This window comes from Pagrus pagrus, assembly GCF_965226575.1.
Source record: "Pagrus pagrus genome assembly, chromosome: 9".
Taxonomy (NCBI): Eukaryota; Metazoa; Chordata; class Actinopteri; order Spariformes; family Sparidae; genus Pagrus; species Pagrus pagrus.
The window spans coordinates 22,583,873-22,604,659 of NC_140193.1; the positions used below are offsets into that span (position 1 = coordinate 22,583,873).

Below are 20,787 nucleotides of genomic sequence, written 5' to 3' on the forward strand. Positions count from 1 at the left end.
AACTGATGACAGACTGAAATATCATGGGGGTGAATCAGGCTTCATTAAGGGGTTTTGTCAAGTGTTTTGCGTTGTAAAAGCATTACAACACAATGGAGTGCAATTGTTGCAAAATTAGGGCATTCAAAGACTGCTTGACAATAAAGTCACCTGCAGTAAAATCCCTTTCAGATTCATCAAACAACCAAGAAAGGTTATTAACTTGAGTAGGAGCACATGAAAGAGTGCTTGGCACAACTTGCCCTACATTTGAAGAGTAATAAGTGGGCGAAGACATTTCAAATGTCAAATGCTGCAGAAGAAAGGAAAAACAAACAACATGACAGATCTCACCAAATCTTTACAATGACATTTATTAAGAAAGTTAAGGGGCCACAGTGTATTCTGTTCAATACTGTATCACTGCCCCGACACAATACAGGTCACAGCCGTTATGTACAGTCAGGATGATACAACATGTTCATGGACGTTATGATGCCGGTTCAATCTGTTCCAATTATACACAGACACATCGTTCCATATCATTTCATTGTAAATGTCTCTGCGACAGATCTGAACACATGGAGAGAAGTTTGTTTGATGTTTTGCTTCTTAAATCAGTGGAGCAGTGTGGTGTGTAGGTTTAATTTATCAAACAAGATTTCCATAGTCCCAACTCAAGGTCAATTTACTGGCTTTTTCCTGAGCGTGTGACCCTGTCACATGGAGTTTGCTCAGTTGGATCTGCTGATGTGCAGGTTCAGTGACCATTATAATGTCATCCATAGCACCAATAAGGCTCGCAAGTGGATGTTGAGTTGGATGAACTTTCATACCACGTTTCTATAGCCTCAGCATCATGAATGATTTGTTCATGGAAAATGTTGTTAAGATTTAATGCAAAATGGTACAAGTTTATAACACAGGTTTTGTGATGTGATTAACAAATACTACCAAGAACTTGTGGTCCGCAGTGAATGGAGCTTTTAGTGGTTTATCACTCGTCCTAAGCACTTAAAGGAGACATATTATGATCATTTTCATTTTCATGTTCATAATTTTATTTTGGGTTACTACTAGATTAAGGCTGATGAGTTCCAGGTGGACCGACTGTCTACAATCTGCTTATGCTCCTTGAATGCGAGACATAATCCGATTCAGTTTAGGGTGATCAATTTAACAGATTTAATAAATACAGGAACCACCGAGTAGGCAAACATTTACTGTACCGTTACATAAACAATCCATGGGTCCAACTGAACTAAAACTGAAAAACAAAAACAATATTAAAAACCAAGAAAAAAATACAAACACATAATCAGTCACTACATAACACAGACGTTGTGTTTCTTCAAGTGTGTTCAGTCAGTAGTAAGTACATTAAAAGTGCTCAAACACAGTTCTTTAAGACCATGGGCCTCTTGCAAGAATCACAAGCACAAAAAAAGATTTGTTCTTAAGTGGCACCTACTAGTGACTTAAGAAAACAATTTTTGAGTCATTTCTCTAAAGAAGTGGACAAGCGGTCCTACCCTGTCAGTACAGAAAGTCAGAATTATAATCTGAATGAATTAGCAGGGGGGCTTTTCCACCAACACTGAACTGGTTCTGTTCTGGGCATTTAAGTGAACCATCAAAAACATACTGGTTTGGAACTAGCAAAGTTTGGTTCAGCTCGAACGTTAAAAAAAAAGTAGGTTTTCTTTCACCTGAAGTGCGAACCGAAGCGTGTCATACTCTACAGGTTGTTGCTCATTCACTGATGAGGCATCTTTGCCAACAAGAATCTTGAACAGAGCTGGTTTAAGAACAAAAGCTAGTTTGGTGGAAAAGGGGAAGGAGAGGTTCAACAGTTCTACTGGCATATTTCGGCATAGCAACCTGTTTGTTTGGATAATTCTCTCAGTCCGACAGCTGCCTCACAGTGTTTAAGCAGGTCTAACATGTCTTAATGCCTCTTTAACATTAACACGTTACTGCCGGCTGTATTAAGATATTTTTGTCCAGTTTGTTCTAAAGCTTGTTTAAAGCTATGGGTTTTTTTTTTGACTGCTGATTTCTGACAGTAGGATGTCAAGCTTAGTGGTGTGAAATTCTTCTTCCTACTCTTTGAAGGAAACTTGCCAAAAATGGAGCGAAACAGGGACAATTTTAGGGACTTTGATTATCACATGTCATGACATTCTTGTAAGGTCGAAATGACCAATTTGCTTAGTGAATCTGACCTGGAACAAAGCAAAAGGAGTTTAAGATAAGAGTACAAAAATGATCTTGCAAGAGGCCTAACATGAGTAAAACTAGTGTGCATTCCCTGGGTCTATTCAGCTACTCTTTACATGAGAAGGTGAGAAGATGTGAGAGCATCCTCAGATTCTTTAAGTCAGTCTGCAGCTGGATGATTGATAGTCTCTACACGGACGATTGTGTTGGAGCCACAACGAGGGAAGAATATGTGAAAGGGCAGCCGTGAAGCCACTGTAAGTTCACACCAAGCTCTCTCAAAGGCACCAGTCTTCTGATGTGAACCTCAGCCCCTGTATAATCTGAATCCCTGATGTGCTGCCGGGTTCACACACTAGAGTTCACTCATCTCCGTGAAACACACTCCCGAGTCCCTCCTTCAAGGCTTTCATCATTTTCAAAGCAGCTCCTTTCAAGGTTCTGGTCCCTCTGGGTCTAAAATGGTAACGTCTCTATACTGACCCAAACTCAGCCATCCACGCTTCGTATTTTTCCAGGTCGGCTGCGGAGACAGACTTAGAGATCTTCTTTAGCGTGAGGGTGAAGTCCTCCATGGTCACAGGCATCTGCAGCTCGTCTTTGGAGAGAGCTCGGATCTCCTCGGGGCTCAGGCCTTGGATTCGACGACGCATCGCCATCATGGACGCATCTCTAAAGTACATGTAAAGACAGTAGAAGAGGGGGCGGGGCTTTTAGTATTTTATAATATTTCTGCTGGTTTTGATTCCAACTCAAGTTTTACTTGATGGAGTCTAGGCTGTGATCACTGAGCCACATCTGGGTGTAATCCTGCAGGCCACACAGGCTGTGTGTGGATGATACCGACACACACATCCAAGGACAACGAAACAATGCAAGCCGGAGATGAGAGGGAGAACATGAAATACCTATCGTTCCCAGAGGAGCTATGGCAGAAAGCACCAGGAGGACAAGGACAGGATGTGAAGGAGAAGTGTTGAAAACAACTATCAATCAGCGACTAGAAGTAATGCTCAGCATATAAACATATTCCAATGATCAGTGCATATGTAAGTCAACGGGGCCCAAACAAACCTGACTGAGTAAGAGACAGCTCCAAGGAAACAAAAAGAGTACGTACGACTGATCTGACAATCGAATGATCATTTTGTCATTAGACTTTGTATGTGTATAATACATTAGTTTATTGTTTTGTGATTGATTGAGTGGACATTTGTGTTACTCTGCGAGTGTAGTGATAAAATGTATAGGCATACAAACAGATCGAGAGCTTTTTAGTAATAGACAGTATAACTTAATTAACACTTCTGCCTGCTCCACCGTTATATAGGTGCCTGCACCATTAATTCATCACATATATTGTTCATGTAAAACATCATTATCAAACGTCTGAACTCATCTTGAAAGAGACTCGATAAAGCACTTCACAATGGAAGATAAAATTCTGAAGCTCATTATCACGGAAATAATGTTGAGAAAAGAAATTATGAAAAACATCAATTACAAACAATAATTTGAAATTAACTTTATCAATGAAACTTAGACTGAAACTGAAGAGTAGACTGAGAATAAGAGCACAATGAGGGAAAGTGGAGTCCTGCATTCAAAATGCTACTTAAGAACAAGTACAGAAATATAATCATCAGGCATAAAGTGCCTAAAGTGAAAGTGTTCATTATCCACAATGGTCCATTTAAGAATATTAAAAAACAGCTGCAGCAGCTGGTAATGTTATCACCTTGTGAGTGTGTCTGTGTGTCATCATGGCATAATGTGGTCCCGGAGACACCTTCTGTACCGTTTTCAGCACTGTGCCAGGTGTTGATTTGTCTGTCTGTCTGTCTGTCTGTCAGGTTCTTACAGGTGCAGAGTTTGGAGATGTGGTCTCATTGTAATGTAGTAATGACTACTGAGTAGTCATGGGTCAGAACATGAACATGCGAATGGGTGTCACGGCTGCTGTGATTCCATTGTAAAATGGTTTCTAGTAATTATGATTATGACACAGGAATGTATTATCAGTTATTAGTTTTCAGGCAGCTTCATCTATTATTATTTTATTTATTTGGCCTTTGTATGGCTTTATTGAAAGGACAGCTTCAGAGATGACAGGAAACAGGGTGAGAGGGGGGGGGTGACACGCAGCAAAGGACCCCATATGGGGACTTGAACCCGGGGCTGCTGCAGCAAGGAAAAAGCCTCTGCATGGGACGCCTGCTCTACCAACTGAGCTAATAGGCGCCCCAGGCAGCTTAATCTATAATACATCATAACTTATTAGTTGATTGCATTTAGTATTAAAACTCTAAAGCAACTAAAGCTTTCTAACAAATGTAACTCGGAAAATATTTGCCTCCAAACTGCAGCAAAGTAGAAGTCTAACTGCTTAGTTATATTCCACTTCTGTCAATGAATGAACATGCACCACACTCACTGAGACAGTCCTCTTTAGTTCACTATGTATGTTTCTCTATATCTCTGAACATGTCATGATATGCTGTGAATCATTTTACACAACCCAAGGCTGTCTAGTGAGTGCTATGTTGCTTTAAAAAGGTGATTTTTGGAATTGTACAATTTATGATACTCCAGATTTTTACAGGTTTTGTCATCTGTTACATTATTTGGGATTTTCTCCAACATTAATGTGTTGTAATCATTTCAGTTTCAATTTTAGAGATGCTTTTCTGTGTATGTGATATCATGTTGCTTGGTTTTACCATAAAGGGGATGAAGGATGAACTGATCATGAATGTGTCATTTTGAACACACACTACCACACACACCTGCAGACGTTGGTGATGTCTGCTCCAGAGTAACCCTCAATCTTCTCAGCGATGAGGTCCAGGTCCACGTCAGCAGCCACCTCCACCTCCCTCAGGTTGATCTTTAGAAGCTCTACACGACCCACAGCTACACACACACACACACACACACACACACACAAACAAAAAACATAATCACATATGAGGTTTGGGATCGCTGTGTGCAGCCTCTCGATTAGACCACTACAGGGACCGCTGCTTTAGTTTGTTGTGGGGGATGGAGACACCTGTGGGCAACGGGATGTAGATCCGCTTCTCCAGCCGTCGTCGCAGCGCCTCGTCGATGTCCCAGGGGAAGTTGGTGGCAGCGAGGACCATCACCATCTTCGAGGGGTCATCATTTTCCAGAGCTCCCCCGACACCTGGTCATAAGACACACACAGCAACAACAACATTAAACTAAAAACTGCGTATTACTGCGCCACGACATATAATCATGGTATCTATCTAGGATAATATTCAGATTTTGTTTTGTTTCATACTTTTTTCTAACCCTAGTGTGTACCCTGTCACAGCTTCACCTCAACACTACTATACTATATCCACTTACCATCCATCTGAACCAGAAGTTCTGATTTGACCCTGCGGCTGGCTTCATGTTCATCTGATGTTCCTCTTCTGCCACAGATGGAGTCAATCTCATCTATGAAGATGGTTGTTGGTGCATAAAACCTGGCCTGTGGAAAATGAACAGTTTAAGACACTTTGTCACTGCCATTTAACAAAAATTAAAATCTTAAACAGCCTCCATACGTGCTCACAGACTTACCATTTCAAACAGCAGACGAACAAGTTTTTCTGACTCGCCCCTGTATTTGGAGGTGAGGGTGGAGGAGGACACGTTGAAGAAAGTAGTCCCGCATTCTGTGGCCACAGCTTTGGCTAACATGGTCTTCCCCGTCCCAGGAGGGCCGACCATTAACACACCCTGAGACAAAATGTTGCACACTGTTAAAACCTAAGATACACAAACACATGTAGCACCTAGCGCTTAGCCTAGCACCTAGCTTCTCACTATAAGCTAGTCATCAATGACCAGGAAGATTCCAGTCAAAGTTGTGTTTTTCTTTTGGTTTTCTTACTTGGGTGTAGGGTGATGTATGTACATGAGTTCATTCTAAGCAAATTATTTCATGTACAGTAACACAAAAGATGTTACAAACTTCAGGTGCTTTGGGAATTATGTTCTAATCATGTTTTAATCAGACTAAACTGTCATTTTGTTTTCTCTTCATTCATTCACTATTCATTCTAATTCAATCGCTGATCAAACTTGGAGATGTCTGCAGTCATTCAGAGGTCTGGAACCAGGCCATGTGAAGATGAATGCATTAAAAAAATAAGTGAGTTCATTGACAGAAACAGAATATTCACCAGTGGGAACAGTGAGTCTTTTGACAATGCTGGACAACAGCGATTTTATTGGCAATCCTCTGCATTTGAACCCACGTACGTCATCTTTCATAAATGAATCAGAGCCTGAGCAGGCTTTCAGAGTGGAAGAGCAATTATTTTTTATTTTTAGGAATGAATAACTGCAGACTCTGGACGTCATTCACATCCATTATAGACAAACAAGTAAGGAAGCAAAGCATTTAGATCCACGGTGCTGATAAACAGGAGAAAACAGCTAAACGAGAGTGCATCCGCTCCATCACTAACTGCAGATGTGATCAGGCTCACCAGCTACAATTATCCTCCCTTTTCATTTTAGAATACTCAAAACATACAGTGCATTGCATATAAAAAACAACGTGGACATCATCTCCCCCCCTTTTTTGTGCATAATCAGTACCCTGAGTTACCTGATAAAAGGGAAACTTTTCCAATATTAAACCTGCCTTTTTTTTAAATCAAGACTTTCAATAGTTTGTTTTTAAATGGTGTACAGACAAAATCATGTCAATCAAAAGCCCTGTTTTTTCAAGACAGCACAATTCTATGCAAGGGCGATCTTTCCAGCAGTAAAATATTTCTTTACTGTGAAATCTACGTGTACAGAGAGCAAGAAAGAGACTATGTAAGAGAGTAAGTCTGTTTAAGGATTCATGATGTCACTTTTTCATTAATGAAATATGATATACAACTGGCCAGGACCATGTCACTCCAAATGTAAGTGGTAAATATAAGGAAACACTGAAATATCGTGCCTGAATGTCCTGCGAAGAATGTGATGATTATGTTTGAGGTTTCATGGAACCTGGACAGAGAGCTAAATCCAAAAACTGGCTTTGCAGCTGTTTAATCAATGGGTTTCTGTAAAAGTCAGAGCTGCACTTAATTAGAGGAAAGAAACAAGATTAAGGGACTAGACCACAACCGTTGTGGACTCAAGATAATGCTGGTGTTCAGATTTATGACAATATGAGAGGCTGTTATTATTGACCGTGCATCTCAATGAATCGTCTTCCACTGTACCCCAATACAACCAGACAAAATGTTCTCATTTTTGTATAATCTGTTACATCCTATGTTTAAATGTCAAGACTACTGAACAAAGCTGTCTTCTTTGATGCAAATCTCTTCTGTAAACTGTCACAGCCGCTGTGATGTCTGACATTTCTGCATCTGGTTTCTGTCTGTTGCTATGGAGATTGCATAAATCACACGACCCGCAAACATTTGAATGTACTTGTAGTCCCTACTGTGACAGAATCCATACGGGTTAATGGGTTTTATATCCCTGCAGGATGGGGCAGAAAGACTTTCAAAATAAAACTGATGCAGGCAGGATTGATCATAATCTCAGCAGGGGCAGGTGGCGGTGGGATGGCTCACCTGCAGTTTATATTCAGGAATAGTCAGAATCCTACAGGGAAGGATTGACAAAACAGAGCTGCACAGACCTCTGTAATAAATGTCAACTGTGATGAATCAAATACCTTCAGCCTACGCGAGTGCCAACACATCAGTGATGAACTTAAAATTAATTTTTGCGATAACTAATGTATTAATCTTTAATTTTGCTGCTGTCTAACTGAAGAGTTCAATTATGCGTGCATTTTTCCCACAAATGAAAGTCACTGTGCTGCTCTAAAAACTTGACCCTCACATGGCCAGCCTGAGGGGAAGAGGCTTCACATGATCAAGTTCAACCGAGGCTGCTACAGAAGAAAACTTACTGACTATTCAGTAGAGTCATGTACATAGATGCTGACAGGCAGCATGACTGCGCAGACACGAGGAAAATGTTAGAAAGATGCATCTAACACATAAACATTTACACTACAGGGTTTGTACAAAGTTTGGAGAATGCTTAATTTTAACTGTTTTGTTTACAGAGTTAGAATATGCTTAAATTCAAGTATACTTCTTGAAAAATGCTTGATTTTTAACATAATCCATTGTTTAAATTGGCTTGCTGGCCAATAAAAATATATTAAAATGGCTTTGAATATGAGCCACAGAAAGGTAGGTATAATGCACAAACTGCACCAAGGCGATCGACCTGATGGGGGAGTGCTTGAATTTTAAAAAGATGTACAAACCAGGTTGTGAAAGAACAGCCAGCTGTTGTACCAGGTTCAAATGTGTGAAGTTAAGATGGATCTTAAAATGTACACTAAAATGCACACAATTCATTCATTATTTACTGTTGTCATAGCAGAACAATTAAAAACCGGGCGAAATTCATGTTAGAAGCCGGAGGATATTTTTCTCAATATTTACACCTGGAACACTCAGGATGGGAGCTGACAGCCTGTTCTAGCTGAGAACTGGCTCCAAATTGTCTGATCAATCAGAATCATATTCCTCCAAGCTTCTCAAGTCCTTTTCTCACATTTTTCTGACAGTTAATAATTGCAAAAAATGTCGTCAACTGCTGCGTCTTCACTGCTGGAAGCTTGGAACAAGAGGGGGCATGGTGGAGAGGAAGAAATAGTCCAAAGCGTGGCTTTATTTCATGAAGAATGATCACATCAGTGTCAGTTATAATGTTAGTTAATATGTCAGGTAAGGGTAGAAACACCAGCAATATGCTGCAACACCTTTCTATGCAACATGGGCTTATATTCCAGGAATGTCATGTATTTGACAATCGCACGCATGAGTGCTGTGGCTTCCTAAACGAGTAGCATGTTCATTACCAAGGCTGAATATTGTGGCCTCACAGGTTTTTTCTTTGAATAAGAAAACCTGAATGAAAAGGAATGCTGTTCAAATATTCTCTCATTTTATCCATTTCAAATTATGACAGACCGTTGCAACAATTAGCTCTCAAGGCTGAGACACATATCCTGCGTGAGCAGTGAGTGACGGCTGCGTTGCTGAACTGCTTAGGCTCACCCAGGCTACAGCCAGCTCAACTCATCTATCAGTTTGTTCAGACTCAGAGATTATAATAAAACAGTTATGTTGGAGCTGAAAGCCTGTGTAGACTTCCACGCAGAAAAATTTAAATGAGGAATCAACAAGGGAATCAATAAAGAATCAGAATGATAAGCAGAGTTGGTTATGGCATTGGCATCAATCAAATCTTATCAACTCCCAGCCCTGTGGAGCACCCTGCCTGTGAAAGGCTACATACATTAACATTTATGATGACACTGATGCCGTCTTGGTATCTGTTACTTAGATTAGATGAAGGCACAGCTGTGACGTAAGTCAGTGTAATATGGAAATTCTCACCTTTGTGAAAAAAACCCATCAAAGTAGAACAACGATAAATGAATCACTTAATTATTATTGAGGTAACAGAGAAAGTATGTGTTTCCTCATATCATACCCTATACTGTATTAGCATGTTTACACATGATTTCATACATTACTTTACCCTTTTTTTCTCTGTTTATCTCTGTGAGTTCTGTGTCATTTAAAAAAACAAGTAATGCATACAGCTCAGAGAGTATGTAAGTGAGTGTGTGTGTGTATTTGTACCTTCCAGGGGCGACGAATGCCCTTAAAGAAGTCAGGCATCCACATGGGCAAAACCACTGCTTCTCTCAGCAGCTTCTTTGCATCTTCCAGATCAGCAATGTCCTCCCTACAGTGCATCCAAAGAATTAGGTCACAGTGCTGTGATACAAACTTCCCCCGCAGCAAAACGTATAATAAAGGAGTATGTAAGACTCTGTATATGCTACCGTACCAGTGAACGTTTGGGTTACGGGACACAATATCTCTCTCCAGTGAGTCCACCAGGTCGCTGTCATATCCTGTGCTGTCAAACTTCTTCTGCTCTACATCCCCTGCTCCGTCTCCAGCCCCTTTCTTTCCCTGATAAAGGAAAAAGAAGCAAAGGGGATTAAAAGCACAGAAGGCTTTTTTAAGTTCTATCCGTCCAACAATCAAATCAAACTGCTGTAGTCTGACCTTATCGTCTTTGGCCTTTGTGCCTCGGGCATCTCTGAATCCCGGCCGGTCAGCTTTAGGGTTGGCCTGGCCGCGGCTTCCTGGCCCTGCCCCTCGATGCTGCAGACCGGGGGACTCCTTCCTCTGCTGTTTCACTGCACTGTTGGGGCGCTTTACTGCAACAGGATTCCTACACACACACACACAAAGAGGTAATAGTAGGACATAACTGCAGACAGAAACATCTTAAATCATTTTCAGTGGGGAGATAATAGTACTAACATTGTGTGCCAACATTCCCACACTCTCTGTGGAGGTTGATGTCCCCTTTAATGACCAGATAGTGAGTCACACTGCGTGCTGCTAGAGATAAAACTGATAATGCAAAATATGTCTCTTTGTACTTCAAAGTGCTTCCTTATAGAGCCGTTTTGTTCCGCAGACTTTGTGGGTACTATCAGTAATGAGTTCTGACAGAATGTCAAGAAGTCCCCTGGATCATAGGTGGCCCCTCAGCAAGTGAAATAAAGAAATCATACTGGAATAACCCGTGCACAGGCTAAGATGTTGATGATGTTAAGGATCCTAGTTCATTTTCATTCATGTAACTGTCACATAAAATACAGGAATCTGTGTATTTGTATTGTTTATTACAATTTATTATATCATTAGATTCCCCAGTCTCTTAAAAACATAGTGCGACCCACTCAGTATAAATGTTACCTGCACTATTACTTCAGCTAAATTTCGTTTTTGCAAGCACACACACTGAAAACTTCCCCTGTATGTTTCAACTGACAGGACGAACAGCTTGATGAAGCTTTATTCATAATGGTAGACCCGCATTTGGATCAAAGATGTTACTTCCACACACACACACACACACACACACACACACACACACACACACACACACACACACAAACACACACACCTGTGTTCTGCAGGGATGGGAGGAGGCCACACTGCTGGATCTTCAGGTCTCTCCTCAGACTGAGGGGCTAGGATGTCAACTGGCTTCTCTGACTTGAAGCTCTCGAGGGTTCCCATGATGTCTTTGACCTGCTCATACTCTTCAGTCAGTTCCTGCCTGACCTGGTTGCAAACAAGAAGAAGGAGAGTGCTGTGTCAGCATGGCATCACAGAGAACACTCTAATTAAAATACAGGACTTGATGTGTAAAGATGCTGTGGTTAAAAAAAGCAAGGTTTGGAGTAAGGTGTTAATGTTTATTTAGGTTATAAAGACAGAGGTCAATGGATAATAAATATAAAAATGCCAGCAATGAATAAAAAACAATGAATAAAAAAAAAATAATACGTGTCACCAAAACCATTTAGAGAAAATAAGAAATGGACAGGCGGGAGGGGACAAACGGAAGAGGTTACCAAATAAACAGATCATGGAAAACGTAACTGATCAAACCGTGGAAGAATACACCGACCTGCCACAACATTAACAGGACTAAAAGGTGGAGTGAGCATTCATGCAGATTTCACTTGACACAAATCAGCCACCCAAATATTGTTGCAGACCAAGTATACACCCCCACATGGCAACGGCACTCCCGGAGATTAGTGGCCACCGCAGCAGGACAATGTGCCCTGCCACACTGCAAAAACAGCTTAGGAGCAGCCCCGAGGAACGTGACAAAGAGCTCAAGGTGTCGAGCTGGCCTCGAACTTTCCCAGATCTGAATTCAATCAAGCATCTGCCAAAATGTGCCGGAACAAGTCTGATCCATGGAGGACCAAAATCATAGCCAACAGGACTCATAGGATCCACCATCACCAATGCTCTCGTGCAAGCCCACACAGAGGTCCTATGTCCCAACAGGTCAGAGTCAAGTCCGATCTATTGTGGGATATCCATGGATCGGACCTGTTCCAGCACGCCCAACAGATGCTTGAAGATTTGCATCTGGAAAACACCAGGACCCTTGGCTTCCCAGCAGAACACTGCATTGTAGGAAGATAATCAATGTTATGCACTTCACCTATTAGTACTTCTAATGTTGTGGCTGATCAAACTGTCAACAGAGACATCGAAATTGAAAAAGGAACAATATTTTTTTTCTTTTTTAAAAAATAAAAGGGAAAGGAAAGTGTTTGGTTCTCATATATTGATTGACTAGCATGTGTAGTGCTGACCTGCAGTTATAGGTATGAACAGTGGCGCAAAAAGTGGGTATGCACTATATGCGGCGCATAGGGGCGCCGCGCTAGAGGGGGCGCCAAAGCGATGGGGGGAAAAAAAATTTGAGTCGGCATTTTATGTATTTAACAGCTGTTTGTGCATGTGTAAATCAATGATATGATCAGTAACAGAGAGGCATGTCATTAGGCGCCCCTCCGCTCCCTCACCTCCCCTCCTCACGCCCCCTCCCACACACAACACACTATAGCCGTTCCAGTGCGCGCCCCCTCGAGCACGCGCTGGAGCGCGTTTTTTTTTTTTTTTTTCCCCATTTTGAATCGTGTTGTTTACATGACAGACGGGGGGCAGAGATGGAGAGGCAGAAGAGAATGCTCTAGGGGGCACAAAACAGAAAGAGGGAGAAGGATAAAGATTTTGAGGGAATGAAAAAAAGTTTTTCTAAGTGGTTGAAAGACAGTGGGTAAGTTATGTCAGTGTATCAAGAGGAGGCTTGTAAATATTCAGGTTAGCTAAAGCTACTACTAGTAAAACGACAGGTTACTGTTGTCTTGTTGCAACTGTGTACTGATTACAGATCATGTCAAGAAAAATAAAGGAACATGTTTGTAGTGATGCTCCTGTCAATGCTCCTATTTAGTAAAGTGTAATAAAACCTTTACCAAAACTTTATCAGTACACCTGTTCAACATGCATTAACGTGAACATGTAGAGCACGATATTTTAATCTGCTCCGTCTCCGCATTCACAGTCGCAGCACGGGGCAGAGCAGCTAACGTTAAACAAGCTAAAAAGAAAGCTGTCTGTGTGTCATCTAATCGTTAATCCTATAGTTTGTCACAAATCTAATACCTTGCAAACTCTCGTATACCGCTGCTGACTGAGACAAGCAGCCCCTCCCTCTAACGTGCAGGCTCACAGCAGGAGGACAGCAGAGACAGGAGAGGAGGAAGGATCTGATACTGAAACACGTTCTTTATTCTTTCAAAACGTTACTTAGTATTTAGATGCCAGGAATATGATTTCATTTAGTGACAGATAGAGATTTGTTTCTTATGAGATATTATTGAGTTAATTTAAAAACATTTGGAAATGTATGAAAGGTATGAATAATGATGGGAAGGAGGAGGAGGAGGAGGAAGAGGAGGAGGAGGACGAGGAGGAGGAGCAGGCATCTGATTGCAAAAAAAAAATTCAGGCGAGAATAAAAACATTCTACTTCAGTGTGTTCCAACTTAGATTACTCAATGGTAGTAGCACTTACAGTGATTATTTCAGTTTGGGGAAAAACTTCAGAGTGTTACCTTTCAAAAGAGTAAGCTGAAGCTTATCAAAACATACCTTCGTTCGAGTATGAGCAATGATCGCCTGACCCAATTAGCAGTGATCTCAATTGAAAACAGTGTGGCACGGTCTATTTCATTTGATGCCATTCTTGATAAATGGGCGAGTGCAAGGGCACGCCATGTAACAATGTAGTGGTAACACTGAAACATATAAAAACTGTTGTTTAGATGCCATAATGTCATATTTGCAATACAGACCCACTGCTACATGTTATTACATTGTTTTTTGTTGTTGCTGATCACCTGCTGAAATATGAAAAATAAAAGTGTGTGAAACATTGAAGAAAATAGAAAAAAAGGGTGGTGGTGGTGGTGGGGGTGGGGGGGGGGGGGGGGGGGGGGGGGGGGGGGGGCGCCTATAATATGTCTGCATACCCCTCAGAAAGTAGGTAGTTGCGCCCCTGGGTATGAAGGTTTGATCCCTGCTGTATGAATGGTATGATCAGGTGTGTGTGGGTGGGGGAGGGGGGACTCACCTGTTGCCACTTGACTTTGAGTGCAGGGTCTCTGAGGGACTGACAGTGCTTATGGATCTGCTGAATGACGCCCTGGTAGTACACAACGGAGGAGTCGTAGTTCCCCAGCAGAGCATACTCGCGGCCCTTCTTGGCGTTGTCACATATCTCTGCCAGATTCATGGCGAATAGCAGCTGTACGGTGAGAGAGACAACAAGCAAGCTAACGTAAACCACAATGACTGAGGACAGAAGCACTGTTAATGTCGGCTAGTTAACTACAACGTTTTAAACTAGGTCAAAGCCATGTTATTATATTGTAAGACCTAGGTTAGTCATTACAGGACGGTGCAGCTCTGTGGAAGTCAGTTATCTATCAGATATTGCACTATACCCGGTAAAAGCCATGTCGGTTACGCTAGCTAATGTCAGACTCTGTGATTTTAGATTGGTCGCAGACAGTGCACCTGACTGTTAAATCAAGCCCTTGTTTAAATCAACTAATTTTCTTGCCCACGCTGTCATCTTGTCGACGTTAGCCTTGCTAGCTTGCCGCTAGGCCACAGACAGAAAACAATACGAATCGTGTTGCAATAAATAACGTAAACGCGCCTTAATCCTCCCAGCATGTGTTAAATGTGCATGAAGACAATAGCAGCCGAGCCACAAGCTCAGTTATATTCTTTAACAGCGAATAAAGCGTGGAAATGATAGTCATACCTGCATGAAAAGCACTTGTTTGTGCTGTTAGTTTGAATCAGAGGTCCTGTATTGAGGAAAGTGTTACCATGGCCGCAGAGAGACGCCGTGTGAGGAATACAGGCGGCTCGATTACTGTGCTGCATTCGCGGCGAGCTGGTAAAAATGACAATCCTGCTACGTGACGGTCGGGACCATAGACATAAACGTTGACGCCGCATTGTTGCCGCGGTACGTCAGCGCGTCCACCATATTGGATGTGGCGGGTCTGCCCTGTAAACAAATACAAGTAGATGTGAAAACTGTGGGTTTTCTCAATAAAAAGCACTGACGTTTACATTTGATTAATTTTGATGAATTGTTATTATATTCAGTGATTTATATTCATTTAAGTACTAATAATGGCAATCATTGTGGTTTTGCAATGTCTGCAAATCAAAATAAGACACTGCAACTGGCAGTGAGTGATATACTCCATGACAGAAAATTATACACTTATTATATTATGTATAATAATAATATTTCATGGTGAAGTAAAGTTGCAGTAGGCTACCATTATAAATATGCACTATATATTATGCAAGTCAGTTATTGCAATATTTAAAGTTAAATTAAACAAGCTGACAGGAGACAGTGACATGTAGTAACACTGGTATGGTCCTTACATGGCACCAAGTGTATGTATGTTTTATGTGGCAGCCTTTATGTCCACTAAATTTCCCTAGGAACAAATAAGTAATTAATCTTGAAGTTTACCACTTAGTCCTTGTAAACAACTGACTTGCACAATATATTGTGCATATTTATAATAGTAGCCTACTGCAAATTTATTTATTTTTTCTTTTACCATGAAACGTTATTGTATAAAATAAAATAAAATAAATGTCTATCATTTTCTGTCATGGAGTATATCACTTACTGCAAAAAGAAAAGAAAGCAGACTCACTGCCAGCGATGTCTTATTTTGATTTGCAGATTTTTTTGTCTCAGTGATTGCCATTATTAGTACTTAAATGAATATAAATCACTAAATATTAAAACAATTCATCAAAATTAGTTAAATGTAAACGTTAGTGCTTTTTATTCAGGAAACCCACAGTTGTCACTTCTACTTGTATTTGTCTATGCGTCGTCTACGTATGTCTATGGTCGGAACGACAGCTGTTGTAATCTGTCTTTACTGCAGCAACGTGTTGCTATCACATTTGTTTTATTGATGCATAAGAAGCCTGATCTCCTTAACGGAATTGCATTCTTTGCTACGTTAACATGACCAGTTGGCAGCACATACTGTGAACAAGAGCGTTTGCTACTTTACAGGATTTCGCGAACGTCTCATAACGGTTACAGCTATGCACAGTTTGGCCGCTGGTCGCCGCTAAAATCCCGCCAAATATTTCAAACCATGAAGCTCATGGCAAGTCCCCTTTGAGCTGTTCTGGAGCTTTCAATCATGTTTCATTATCTTCACCAGCAAATCAAGTTGACCCAGTGTAAATGGATTATAAATGTACGATGTTTTTCAGACAACTTGAAGGTCTTCTTGTCCTTGTTGGCTGAATGTACGGATCAAGCATGAAGTTCAGCGTGCAACATGTAAGAACTTCAACAAATAGGGACAACATGTCACCAGACACTGCTAACTGTATTCTATTTAGCTACTTGTAGCTTGTTAGCTCAGTTAGCCATGACGCTAGCTGAAGTGCTGGTGTTTACACTGCTAGCACAGGACCTTCGAAACATGAGCGAAAGAGGTTTTCAGGCCCGGCTAGCTGGTTAGCATGCTAACCTCAGTAGACATCTCTGCAACACAATACAGAAACACCTTTGACATAACGTCAAGTATATTTTTTCACATTCTGATGATAATTTTACTTCACTTTGACTGCTTTAAACTATACTTATTACATATTGCACCTTTAATGTAAACCAATAAAACACATTTAAAATAAAATGATGTATTATTTCATCGTTCATTGTGTGTAAGCATTTATATGCACGTAAGGACACGAGAGAAACCTAAAAAGTTGTATTGGTAAAACCACTTTTATTGATTTGCAGCCTCTCATTGTCACAAATCTCCATAGTGTTGGAAGGTGTTTGCATTATTGTACACATGCAACATAAGTATCATTTGAGATTTTGCCTTGCGCCATTGATACTATCCAGTTTAACAAGACCACTGAGCAAGTATTCACTCGTGCATTTCAAGTAAACTGTGTATTTGCATTTTTATCATAGCTGAGCTCTCTCCTGTTGTGCACAAGAATGATCTGACACAAAGCTCATTATGTTAATATTTATATTTGAGTAACACACATTTAGCGACAGCACCAAAACTCATGCTGCATTTGTATTTTCTACGAACTGAAATATCACTTTAAGTCATCCTTTTAGAAAATGATTGCACAGTTTTGTTCACAGTTTCAATTTACTTTCTTGGTCCCTTTATTTACATTGATCTATTTTGTCTCTAAATAAACTGTCTGCATTGAATAGTGTAGATAAGTTGTAGTGCTACTAGACAGCTGATTGCATATAATTAGTCTAGGTACTAGAGTACACTCTGTAATGCTTTTGTTTTTTTTAATCAAAGTGATTTTTAAGTGCAGTTTGAGCTACAAATGTTTGGCATACCTCCATATCCATTCATGCATTTCACTGAAATGTTGATTTAATATTGTGCAAACTTAAAGGCCCATACCGTCTCTAACAGTGCCTTACATCAGGCAGGGAAAAGGGTAACAAAATGGGACGTTTCTGACACATGATCATAAGAATTCAGTGGCGTTGTCAAGAAGAAACGCTGCTTCTCTCAGCACCATTGCTGCTCCTGAAGGCCGTGACGACCTTCTTACACTCCGAGTACATTCATATAGGACGGAGGTGACCTCAGCATTCACAAGTTCCTGCTTCCCGCTCTCCCTGGTCCCACAGCTGCCTGCTCTCACTCAGCTGCTTCAGTCTCATGGGTTTGTGGCTCTTGAGTCTATAAGCCAGAGTCAGAAAGATAGCATCAACATTGTCCCTCTCAGCAGGGTCTTTAGCTGAAGTCTCAAACAGTGGGAAGTTGTAGCTGTCAGCGAGACGCTGCGCAGTTGAGGTGGGGACCTCCCGGCGGTCCCTCAGGTCACACTTGTTGCCCACCATGATGCGCGGCACCATGGGCCCCACAGAGTGTCGGCGGCACTCCTCAATCCACTCGGGGATGCTCTCGAAGGAGGAGAGGCTGGTCACGTCGTACACGAAGATGACCGCATGGACGCTGCGGTAGTAGTGCTCCACCATGCTCTTCCTGAAGCGCTCCTGACCTGCCGTGTCCCAGATCTGCAACTGACACAGCAGAAATAGATACTGATATGACTAAATAATATTTAAAGTCCTGCTTCAGTCAGAAGTGTGTTTGTCTTCTTGTTCCTACAGCTGCATGTTTGAGCTTCACTGTGAAGAATGATGTATGTGCAGAGTTTGACACTAGACTTTTTTTTTTACATTCATCGCTGAATGATCACAAAGTCTGATTTTAAGAGGCCCGGCCCACGAGCATGATTTGTGACATCATAAATAGCTTGTAAGCCAATCACGGTCCAATATACAGCACACACAAGTGTGATGTGGGAACTTGAAGCCTCCAGTTCACATACCCTGAGAATGGACTTAACAGAGAAGTAGGAGACATTTTGTCCAGTAGGTAAACTTGTAAAATGAAAAATAACTGCATATTCATATATTATAAATTGTTTTTATGAGGAAGAAGTAGTTTTAAGTGGTAATTCTACATTTTTTCCCTGCAGACACACATTAGAGAGTTGATTTTGTATGCCTTATTGCACATGTATGGTGGGGATCTTTAAAAGGTCCTATTTGTAAGATAAGTTTATTTTTGAGTCTCATTCCCAACTCGTAGAATACTGACACTCTGGGATGGGAGGTGGGACAAAGTCTTAAATAATCAATCACATGCGCAGAGCTTCATTTTTGCTGCCAATGCTGAGCAATGTTGTTTTTAGCAAACATTACTCAAACAGGAGTACATGGTGCATTTGTTGGGATCCAAATCATCCATTTATAAAATCCTTGATCATTTTGTTGTACAATTCTGGTTGTTTAATGATCTTGAATCTTGAAAAGATAATTACAATTGTGGTGCATTATTGAGGACATATGGTGGGATTGACTCTGTGTAGTGTTGAAGGAACATGCCACCTTGTAAAGGCTCAATGAGGAATAAGATATGCATAGACAATACTTATTGGTGGACAGATTCCTTGATGGTTTTGGTCTTTTAGTATGAGTATCACTGGAGCCTTGGAGACAGAGAGAAGGGCATTTTTCCATATAGATCACAGTGTTAGGCACAGGTGCAATTCATTTTCATTAATAATGGCTGGATTCCATTTAGTAGCATCAGGTTCAGGGTCCTGGTACTGTGTGCATGCTGGCGTACTGTCACACTGTGGTTTCCCTTCTGTGACAAGTCAAAATGTCTGCTGTTATAAAGATTGTTTGTGGGTATTGTGTATAAAAAAAATAACATATGTTCCCCTTTTGCTGTACAGGCCACCTCCTCTTCTAGGTGCTTAATGTCTGTCTACCATATAAAGTGATGATCTCATGATGTGGTGGTGTGTAGCCCTGCAGCTGGTCATTTTAAAGAGGTAGGCCTGTCTGCTGTAGCGGTGCCATCACCTCGCACAGAAGTCAGACAGCAGGCTCCAGGTCAGTCTCTCCTCTGTGTCCACTAATGAGCCGCAGCTCAGACACACGGCCTCGTTAATCTAGCAGGAAACCGAGGTGCGTGTGTCACATTAAAAGCATGAAAACATAGCTGTCCTCTCACCTTGATGATCTCCCCATCGAGATCCAGCGTCCTCTCTCTGAAATCGACCCCGATCGTTGCCTCCGGGTTTTTCAGGAAAGTTCCCCCGCAGAATCTGTAAGTCAAACACGTCTTCCCCACGTTTGAATCTCCAATGACGATTAGCTTGAAGATGCGAGCCTGTGCGGGCTCATAATCGCGGTGCGACGCGAGCTCTAAAGAGTCATTTTGACTGAAAACGGTGTCAAATTCGTCCCCAGGTTTGTTTTCTATTGCCATCGCTCATCTTCTCGCGGTCTAGATGTGAGCGGCGCCGAAACATCGCGAGAACTTGAGAGGCCAATGGATGGCAGTGGAAAATGTGTCACGGATGAGACAGCATCACCGTTATTTACCACTACAGCCACATTTCTACAATATGTTTCTAATTCTTCTGTTTTATTTGGGACATTCTTCAATAACCAACATATATTTTTGGCTTCTACACCTCTTTACACGAATAAGTCCACGAAACAATACAAAGTAACGGGTTCTTGAAATAATGGCCTAAAAAAATCCATTCTTATCTTTACTGTATTTATTATTGTTTTAATTATTTGAAATGAATAAATCAATAAATGTTTATTGTGTCTGTTCATTTACATGCAAGTTATGGGATTATTAAGACACATTAATCAACAACAAAAACCCCACACAATATGCATACCCGCCCTCAAACAGCACAATATATCCACCTCATACACAACATATGCATCCAGCAGGTATCCAACAATGGGAATTAGATAAATGTATGCACACAGCCTCACATAACTTCAAATATATACATAATATACAAATATAAACAAACATTAACGAAAACAGAATCTATATTTATGTGCCAATTTGTCTCAGCTAACACACTGTCAGACTCAGCACATGAATACATCATATATGCACATAATATATTAGCCTTTTTTAAGTCTATCACAGGCTATTTTCCCCCTCCTATTCAGAGCTGT

General features: G+C 41.0%; 2 protein-coding genes across 3 annotated transcripts; both read right to left on the reverse strand.

Moving 5' to 3' along the window:
• Nucleotides 1–1,150: 1,150 nt before the first annotated feature.
• katnal1 (katanin p60 subunit A-like 1) lies at nucleotides 1,151–15,102 on the reverse strand. The gene is made up of 11 exons (XM_084361778.1): nucleotides 14,992–15,102; nucleotides 14,293–14,466; nucleotides 11,251–11,411; nucleotides 10,338–10,506; nucleotides 10,114–10,241; nucleotides 9,903–10,008; nucleotides 5,794–5,952; nucleotides 5,575–5,701; nucleotides 5,252–5,386; nucleotides 4,986–5,112; nucleotides 1,151–2,871 (listed from the first exon to the last, which is right to left on the reverse strand). Exons 1-11 carry the CDS (start codon nucleotides 14,995–14,997, stop codon nucleotides 2,673–2,675), a joined length of 1,491 nt encoding a protein of 496 aa, XP_084217904.1. The 5' UTR covers nucleotides 14,998–15,102; the 3' UTR covers nucleotides 1,151–2,672.
• Nucleotides 15,103–16,997: 1,895 nt separating this feature from the next.
• On the reverse strand, nucleotides 16,998–20,120 carry LOC311262346 (ras-related protein Rab-33B). Of its 2 annotated transcripts, none has more exons than XM_084361680.1 (2): nucleotides 19,811–20,120; nucleotides 16,998–18,297 (listed from the first exon to the last, which is right to left on the reverse strand). In XM_084361680.1, exons 1-2 carry the CDS (start codon nucleotides 20,066–20,068, stop codon nucleotides 17,863–17,865), a joined length of 693 nt encoding a protein of 230 aa, XP_084217806.1. In that variant the 5' UTR covers nucleotides 20,069–20,120; the 3' UTR covers nucleotides 16,998–17,862. The 2 variants fall into 2 exon arrangements, with proteins under 2 accessions (XP_084217806.1, XP_084217805.1); XM_084361679.1 differs by having other exon boundaries at nucleotides 16,998–18,303.
• Nucleotides 20,121–20,787: the final 667 nt, after the last annotated feature.

Coding starts and splice junctions, on each gene's coding strand:
- LOC311262346 (XM_084361679.1), bottom strand. CDS start 20,068: ATGGCAATAGAAAACAAACCTGGGGACGAATTTGACACCGTTTTCAGT. Junction 18,304..19,810: donor TCGATGGGGAGATCATCAAG/GTGAGAGGACAG, acceptor CTGCTGTGTCAG/TTGCAGATCTGGGACACGGC.
- katnal1 (XM_084361778.1), bottom strand. Junction 5,702..5,793: donor TTCGTCTGCTGTTTGAAATG/GTAAGTCTGTGA, acceptor CATTTTCCACAG/GCCAGGTTTTATGCACCAAC. Junction 5,113..5,251: donor CTACATCCCGTTGCCCACAG/GTGTCTCCATCC, acceptor GTGTGTGTGTAG/CTGTGGGTCGTGTAGAGCTT.